The sequence below is a fragment of the Zerene cesonia genome, unplaced genomic scaffold (genome assembly GCF_012273895.1).
Source record: "Zerene cesonia ecotype Mississippi unplaced genomic scaffold, Zerene_cesonia_1.1 Zces_u003, whole genome shotgun sequence".
Classification (NCBI taxonomy): domain Eukaryota; kingdom Metazoa; phylum Arthropoda; class Insecta; order Lepidoptera; family Pieridae; genus Zerene; species Zerene cesonia.
The window spans coordinates 157,821-167,807 of record NW_024045133.1 but is presented as its reverse complement, the minus strand read 5'-3'; the positions used below and the strand labels follow the sequence as shown (position 1 = coordinate 167,807).

The window sequence follows — 9,987 nt, the reverse complement described above, 5'->3', positions numbered from 1 at the left end:
AAAAAAAAAAAAAAAAAAACAGACAGACAGACAGAGTTACTTTCGCATTTATCGTACTATTGGGGATAAAATCATTTTAATATAACTTCCGAGAATTAATTAGAAGATCCAACGAAAATTATGAATTCCATTTTATTTTATTTCAGATCACTGCGCAATCCATATTTAATAAACTTATTAGTACAGATATTTTTCGTCTTTGTGTGAATTAAAACTGATTATTTTTTTCTTTAACCGGAATCACAATGTCCTATCCTACTAATATTATAAATGCGAAAGTTTGTGAGGGCGTGTGTGTTTGTTACTCTTTCACGCAAAAACTACTGAACCGATTGCAATGAAATTTGGTACCTACACAGCTGGACAACTGGAGTATCATATAGGCAAGTTTTTATCCCGATATTCCTACGGGATACGGACTTACGCGGGTGTGTGTAATAAATACAATGATATGCGTAGATATATATTCATATCTTCAGTTTTCACGATAAAACATGATTTTTGTGTGTGGGATTCGAGCACGCTTCGGCACGAATTGTGCCAGCTCACACCGGGGAAATGTCACGTGTGTAAGGCAGGCGCGTATCCCATACCCCTGTCCCAGGTCATTCCTTTATTTTGTAAAGAAGCAACAAATTAAAATTCAGTCTTTTTGAAGTCGGTTAAAAGATTGATTGGAGTTCGTGTAATTAAATTTATTATTATTGCCTCTGAACACGCGAAGGAAAGTTGTATCCAACTGACTTCAAAATAAGAGGAGGTTTTCATTTCGCCTGTATCTTATATTGAGTTCGATCCCTATAACTTTCGATTGGGTGAACCGATTTTGATAATTTTTGTTTACCCGCTGGTGTCTTCCGTGTTTTGCTATTATTATATATTTTTTAATAAAATTTATTTATTGTGTTATCACAAAATATACACTATAAATACAAGTCGTACAAAAGGCGATCTTTTCGCCTGTGGCAATCTCTACCACACAACCTTTGGGTACAGATGTCACGGGGAAACTGAAGACAGTCTCTGTCAGTCAATATAATGAATAAATCGCGTTTAAAATCCGTTAAAAAGTTTTTAATTTTTAAATTTATAATACTCGCGTGAAATCAAACACAAGAAAATACTATATGATATAGATATTTTTTAATAAGATAAATTGAGAGTAAATTGAGTTTAGTTCGAACAATTTAAAGGCGGAGTATTCACGCGGTTAACATAATATAAAAATAATTAATTTAACATTACAGACTCTCCAATTTTATTCATTAGTATAGATTAAATATGAACAATGCCGCGGGTATGAGCTTGTATTTAGTGTAATCGACCAACCCCTGACCTCATACAAGCTAGATTCTCACAGTTGTAAGTCTAGAAAGTTAGGTCTTGACCCGCTTGCTAAGTATCTTTAGTGATTAGTGTTAGACCTATTAATTACTAGACGCTCGGCCCGGCACCGCCCGGATATCAAGATTCCTGTTTTATCCCAAGGGATCATTTAATTGGGATAAATCACCCACGTCAGCTCATACCCTGTCTGTATCCCAAATTTCATCAAAATCCCCGTCCAGTAGTTTTCAGTAGTTTCAGCGTGATTGACGGACAAACATCCAAACTAGCTGTGACCCGCGGTTGAAACCGCGTAAGCGTGCTGCGTAACCGTATCCCGTAGAAATATCGGTATAAAAAGTGCCTATGTGTTATTTCAGTTGTCCAGCTATCTACGAAGCAAAATAGTATTATTATTCACCAATAGATGTCAGGAAAAGAAAACACGAATAAAACACGAATATGACATTATTTCAGTTGTCCAGCTATTTACGAAGCAAAATAGTATTATTATTCACCAATAGATGTCAGGAAAAAAAAACACGAATAAAACACGAATACGAGATTTTCTAAAAAAAAATCCTAGCTAGATCGATTTATCGTCCTCGAAACCTCCTATATACAAAATTTCATGAAAATCGTTGGAGCCGATTCCGAGATTCCAATTATATATATATATATATATATATATATATATATATATATATATATATATATATATATATATATATATATATATATATATATATATATATATATATATATATATATATATATATATATATATATATATATATATATATATATATATATACAAGAATTGCTCGTTTAAAGGTATAAGATAAACAAATTGAAACATTTGTAATAATAGTGTGACGAATTAATATAATCATGTATATAAAACATTGTAATATATATTTATGCTCTTCTCTACTCCTATCCTCTATTTTAACTTCTCTCAGTGCAATCGATTGTCTGGAAGAAATCGCTATTTAGCGATAAGACCGCCACTTGTGATAATGTTCCCTAGGTTAAGTCTCAATTTGTAATTATTCCAAAACGATAAAGCATAATTAAATAAATAAATAAATAAATAACTACAACAAAAACTGAACTGCCTTCAAATTATCAGAACTAAACCAAATGGGACCACACGGGAGGCACACAGCTTTCAAATAGACAAGGAATCATCACAATCGGTTCATACAGTAAAAAGCTATGAAAAAACACAATAATATAATAGAACTGATGCGCTTGGAGTCTATTTAAAATACCCGAATAGATAACTTTTTCGTTTTTAGGGAATGCCGTTTGTAAATGGACTTATAGTCAGCCCTCGCGAGGTCACACGCTGACACATTCAACACATTTGTCACATTCGTCACATTCGACACATTAGTCACATTCGTCACATTTTTTTTTATGTTACAGTCGGCAATAGAGCTAGTGGGATGCCTGATGGTAAGCGCTAGCACCGCCCATGAACATTTGGAGAGGCATAAGGTCCATTGCAGACCTTACGCCTCTACAAATGGATTGCCGACTCTTTGGGAAGGGATTAAGAAAGGATTGGCGATAGGAATAAAGGAAAGTACTGGGAAGGGTAAGGAAAAGGATATGGGTCTTTCGTCACATTCGTCACATTCGACACATTCATCATATTCGACACATTGCGTAACAGGGAGAGACGCATCTAGTGACTTTCACTGTGAGAGTCGGCTGCAATCGAACGCGACCTGCTATCATGTAACACATAAATTAATATTGATTTTAAATTAAGTAAATGTATGTATATACATAGGTATCTACATAAAACTACATTGGCTGACCAAAATATTACTGTAAATGGAGACGCCAGTAAATAAAAAGGTGCACAGAGTATATAAAAAGAAATGGTGGCCACTTTGAAAACATTTTGTAGAATTTAAAGTTATAAAACAATATTTTAAAATGATCTCCTTCCACGGTTATGAAATCAATATTTATGTATTATATCAATATGTATAAAAAAAATTAAGTAAAAAAAATAAAAAATAAGAAAAAACATGTATTAAGTTTTGGAATTTACCTCTAATCGTAAAGAATGATCTGGAATCATTGTATGAGAATCTATTTAGTATTAATTCTTACAATACAACGAATGAAAACAGGCCCTTGGCTCCCCCACTCACGAGCGAAACACAGTAGCACGCTTCTATATCACGTCGGTCTCCTGTGGGGGTGTACTTCCCGGTGCGAGCTGGATAGATTCGTGCCGAAGCGTGCTCGTATCCCACACTGAAAGCTGTTTACCCTATAATACACAATTTTTCCCGAGAATCCAGCTGGAATGAGAATTATGCGGGTAAATCCTGGGTATTATCTTCTCCTTTGAGCGAAGCTAGCTTATCACTACATAGTAAAAAATAAAGTCGCTTTCTCTGCCTGTCCCTATGTCCCTATGTATGCTTAAATCTTTGAAAACTACAGCGGTTTTTTCAATATAACAAACAGATACTACAATTTATTTATAGGTATGGATAACATCTATTAAACTACTCCGAATTAAACGCGTGCGAAGCCGAGGGTAGTAGCTAGTATGATATATAAGTTGAATCGTAAACAGCATTGACTGACGTCGGTCGGGCGGTGAAAATACCGGTTTAAAGAAAGTTAACACTTAACATCGCGTACTTAATTACTTAAGCGACAACTTAGTACAAATATATGAGTTACTAGCTGCGCCCCGCGGTTTCACCCGCGTACGTCTGTATCCCGTATGACTATCGGGATAAAATGTTGCCTTTGTGTTATTCCAGTTGTCCAGCTATCTACGTACAAAATTTCATTGCAATAGATTCAGTTGCTTATTAGTAGTATAGGATAGGATAGGTTGTAATTTTTAAACCTAGAGAGGTCCCCCCCCATGGTGTCTTTTTCGTTGAAAAGAATCATTCATAGCACCGTGAATGCTTTTAATATGACAAACGTTTTTGACCTACTATTGCATAAGACGTTCTGACTCTTTAAGTGAGCTGCTGTAATGACTTTTATTTCCCGATTTTACCGCCACTGCATCCGTTTAAAATATCTGTTTGTGTGGTCATAGGTACACCTTCACTACAACTCGCGTTTCGCTGTCTGTCCCTATGTATGCTTAGATTCGAACTCAAAGATTCGTTTATTTATTTAGACTTCTAGCGCTTTCGAATCGACATAATGTTCAGGTGGAGTTTGCATTGATTCAAGAAGATTCAATATAGAAACACCTGCATCATGATAACCGTATTGAAAAGCTTGATATAACGTTCTTTAATTATTTTCCATCTCTTTCTCACACGACTTCAAAACGACAAGATCGAAAGAGACACACTGTTACAAAATCAATACTAAATAAAATAAAGCTGAAGAGTTAGTTTGGTTGAACGCGCTAATCTCAGGAACTACTGGTCCGATTTGAAAAATTCTTACAGAGTTAGATAGCCCATTTATTGAGGAATTCTATATGCTATCTTGTACCACGGGCGAAGCCGGGGCAGACCGCTATACCGCATATCTTTCAAAGTAAGGATACAAGCAATCGAGACGAAATCGCGGGAAGCGTGTAGTCTATTACGGAAGTCCATATGTCACTTCATGACCCCGATCGGGAGAAAGCTAACCGGTTTTCTCAGTTTTCTATTGATAGAAGAAGCCCAGGGGTTTGGGCCAGTATCAGGTGATATTTTAAAAGAATTATCCACGTTTGTTTAGCATTGGTGGCTCAATGGTCCTCGGACTTAATTGGATAAGTCGGGGGTTCGAGACCGGGCGAGCGTGCAGGAAATAAATTGATTTTTCAATTTACCTGTTCATGTGGATGACACACCACTGCTCGAAACGGTGAAGGATAACATCGTGAGGCAACCGGCATGTCTAAGAATCAAAAACTTCGACGACATGTGACATCTGCCAACCCGCACTTGGTCAGCGTGGTGGATTATGGCCTGAGCCTTCATAGGAAGCCTGTGTCCCAGCAGTGGGAATATATATAGGCTGATGATGATGACCTACGTTTGTCTCCCTGAAACTGAAAGCTGATGTTAGTTCACACATATACTAATACTAGCTGCGCTCTGCGGTTTCACCCGCGTAAGTTCGTACACACACACATCCTTACAAACTTTCGCATTTATAATATTAGTAGGATAGGTTTACGGGCACTCTTCCGCGACTCGACGTGGGGCGCCTATTTTGCGTGAAAAGAAAAGGGAGGGGAGATGACACCATCCCAGCTCCTCCACGAAACTTAGCAGCCTGTGAGGGATACCGAAAACCTCAGGTAGAACTGGCATAGTTCTCCCTGAGGCTCTCTGTCTGTGTGTTTGTACAGACGAACAGCTTAAAAAAAAACTTTAATTTTCTTCGTCACTATAGCTGCAATGATTATAGAATCTAGGTAGGTTATATAGCTGGTTTGCACGTCTATAGGGGCTATGAGATAAAGTTTATATTTAAATAAAAAAACAGTAGCAGTCGTGCGACTGGCGATAGAAGTGAAAACGAAACTATTATGTTGAGAGTAATTAAAACTATATGCAAAAATTATATGAATTTTTTTATGTTTTATTTATTAGTAACATATGATGGGTTAAACAAATCATGAACAAAATATAAATACAAAGTGGTTGAAAAAATAATTAATATACAATTATGTATCTTAATTATACATAGTATTTATATTTACACGAATTTCAATGAATTCATGTTGCTACTGCGCGTGCGCTAGTCTGCCTCTCCATAGCTATAGATATAGTATTATCATCAGCATGTCGGTGACGCGAACCGAGGATTTTACCCTCTACCAAAACACTCAACGCGCCTAAAGAAGTTTTCACTTCAAAAAACAGTTTATTGCTCTTATACAGAGTACATGTAAGGAAAATATTTAACCCTTGCGATCCCAATCAGGGTAATGAGATAAACTCATTAACAGATTGATGAAATAACATCAAATGAAATTATTGTATTGTCACCGATCCTTGATAAGTGTTGTTTGAATTAGATCTGTCCGTTTATAGAGAGTCAAATCGAGTCTAAAGGAGGTTACATACAAACATACAGGTGAATCTAATGCAAGTGTGTATAAATAAACAACCTGCTAGATTGAACACATTTTTGTTTACCCGTTTGTCATAAACCGATTAGCAGATCTGGCTAAAACCCATACGAAAATGTGCTTATTTTTCGTTTCACGACACAACGGGGCTATTGATATGATTTTTTATCTGAAGATACTTGAGAGGTTAGAGACATCAAGCTTTTTAGAGCTACTTAACAATTGAATCCGCGCACCAGCTAGTTATTTCAACTTCCGCGGCAAGCTTTCGCGTCACCTGCCATCACTTTCCCTGCAGGAATGCGCCGCGACCGGTCACGCTTACGTCATAGGTTATGAAGTATAGACTGTAGAGTTGTGTGGATACACCATTTTTGGAGTACACGGATGTTGGTGTAAATTTAGCATGTAATTGTATTTATTAGTACGTTTATTTACTAGCTGCGCCCCGCGGTTTCACCCGCGTAAGTCCGTATCCCGTAGGAATATCGGGGTGAAAAGTTGCCTATATTTTAATTTTTAGTTTTATAGCATTGAAATGCTTTATAAATTAGAAATTTTGAAAGAATAGAAAAAATTTGATCACGAGGCAGGATTCGAACCTGCGTATCTTGCCTAACCGTAGCAACGCCTAGCCTCTCGGCCACCCGTGATCCTGCCACAGTAATCAAATTTCTTCTATTCTTTCGGTTTCATGTGCCTAAGGGGCACCCCACGCCATCTATTGAGATCGGGTGGCCGAGAGGCTAGGCGTTGCTACGGTTAGGCAAGATACGCAGGTTCGAATCCTGCCTCGTGATCAAATTTTTTCTATTCTTTCAAAATTTCTAAGTTGCCTATATGTTATTCCAGTTGTCCAGCTGTCTACGTACCGAATGTCATTGCAATCCGTTTATTAGTTTTAGCGTGAAAGAGCAACAAACACACACACACATCCTTACAAACTTTTGCATTTATAGTATTAGTAGGATTACCATTGAAATGAAATGAAATCAAATGACATTCTTTATTGCTTATAAAAAAACAAAAGAAAGAAAAAACTAAACGACATTAAATAAGCAAAAGGCGTTATTTACCATTTATATTTCGCAAGAATTTAGTTCTGTAAACTTTTCTTTAGTTATGTATTTAATTATCATATTAATCATGTGTTATTTTTTGTTTCAGTTTTTAAAATGGCGGGCGGTAAGTCATCAATTATTCAGCTGATTTAAAACATAGATCTACATTATTAAAACAAAATAAACGCTGAAAAGTTTGTTTGTATGAACGAGCTTATCTCAGGAACTATGAGACCGATTTTAAAATTCTTTCACTGTTGTATATGTACGTGATCTCTGAGTGCTACAGGATATACAGTATACTTGTACGAGGGAAACCGGGGCGGAACGCTAGTATGTCATGAGGCTGATAGACCGCCTACCGTGCTAGCTAATTTTAATTATAACTTCTATAGGAAGTCTAGTTGAATGAATAAATATTTGAGTTTGAGTTTACTTCGCATTTCGTTATTCAATTCATTCAATAGCACTTTTGAATAGTCACAACACAGTTTTAACATTTATCATATACCAGTAAGTCTGTCTGTCTGTTTGTCTCTCCGATTTGTATGAAATTTGATAAAGAGATAGTTCTATCCCGGAAATCTCACGGAAGCGGCGACTATGCGAGAGAACCCGTGTTTGTAAAAAATTTTTGAAACAAATAAAGAAATTTTATTATTCATTTATTTGATTACCTTGATCTTTGGCAACGCGGGTGAAGCCGCGAGTGGAAGCCTAGTCTGTTATTATTTATACCAAATATTGTAAAGCTGAAGGGTTTGTTTGTTTGAACGCGCAAATCTCAGGAACTACATACAGGTTAAAAATTTATTCAGTGTTAAATAGCCCATTTATTGAGGAAGGCTATATGCTATATATGTACCACGGGCGAAGCCGGGGAGGACCGCCAGTTTAAAATATAAAATTTATACGTCTAGACAGTTTTTTCTCATAATCCGAATATCACGTTCGAGTAATTTTACATCCAGATATTGCATGATTTAAATTATAAAATAAAAAAATTTCGAAAACGTCGTGTGTGACGCCGGAAGAGTTTTTTTGTTTGATCGCGCTAATCTCAGGAACCATTTGGTCGAATTCATAAATATTTTTGCATTAATTAAATAAATCCATAAATTTAGAAAGATTATAGTTTATAGAATTTAAATCATGAATTGTTTATAAGTAACTACTAAAACAGTGAACATAAGTAAAACAAGGATAACCCATAAAAGCTTTTAAATACACAATTTCCTTGTTAGAACGCGAGCAACGCCGGATGTAACGCTAGCTAATCTTGACCTCAACCTTAGAATGCACAGAAAAACAAACCAACACACTTCCTCACTTCCCACAAGAATAAAAACTGTGGGAACATATGGTAATTATTGAAAACTGCTGGCCCGTGAATAATGAAACAATGCGAGCTAATAAGCTGGGAAATAGTGGTGGGATTTGTCGATATACTTGTACTTTTTATGGCAGCCGATAGTGACTAGCTGGAGCGCGCGGTTTCACTCGCGTGCTGTCTACATAAAAAGCCACACTACAATCTATCTCTGTACAAAATGTCATGCTGATTCGATTAGCTGTTTGTCCGTGCAAGAGTTACAAACATCCATCCTAACAAACTTTCACGTATACAAATATAATGATTATATTCGTCCATTATTTTCTAGTAAAAAAGTGAAGTCCCGTGTCCCCTAGTGGGGTATGGGGCAGATGATATACATCTGTTTCACTGATCGATTTTCTTTATGGACAAGTAGGTGATCAGCCTTCTGTGTCCTGCCAGACCGAGACATTTTTTTTATGCGTCCCCACCGGGAATTGAATCCACGACCCCTAGGTTCTACACTCACGAGTTAACCACTGTACTTTCAATTTATGCGTTTCATTTAGTTCTGTATTAAATCTAATTTATATTATCTTTTAATTATAAAATTTTTGTTTTAAGTATGCAAAGGTTTTTGATCGTATCAAATTGTTTTTCGTTATATGTTTGTAAACAGACTCCTTTAGACTTGATGTCAGCTCACTATAAATACGGACAGATTGAACTCAAACTCTGTACACTTATCGCGGATCGGTGACAATACAGTAGTTTCATGAGTTTATCTTATTATCCTGATTAGGATCGGCGGGATTTAACAATTATATTTACTTGTTACAATTTCGTTAATTCAATTATAAAAGCGTGTGTTTAGCACTTTTTTACTATATTAATTCATTAAACGGATGTAAATTTACACTTGAAAATTCATGTGTTAATCGATTTATAATATTTCTATCGATAAAAATAAAAACTACAAAGAAGCACATCACTAGCGCTTCACTCGGAAGCCAACAGATGAGAGTGACATGTATACAGTGGATCGTAACTAGTTAAAACAATTAACTTTTTCATTCGCCTTTCTTTTATAATACTAGCTGCGCCCCGCGGTTTCACCCGCGTAAGTCCGTATTGACCGTGGGGTGCCGGTTTAAGAATAGTACCTCCCCATTTCCTCCCGTGGGTGTCGTAAGAGGCGACTAAGGGAT

The 9,987-nt window shown here is 36.3% G+C and overlaps 1 protein-coding gene across 1 annotated transcript in view; it reads left to right on the top strand.

The window, feature by feature from the left end:
* LOC119838489 overlaps positions 1–9,987 on the top strand; it is a 22,681-nt gene that overhangs the window by 6,063 nt on the left and 6,631 nt on the right. The window contains exon 2 of the mRNA XM_038364438.1: positions 7,571–7,588. Coding sequence (XP_038220366.1) covers positions 7,571–7,588 — 18 coding nt within the window. The remainder of the gene's footprint in view (positions 1–7,570; positions 7,589–9,987) is intronic.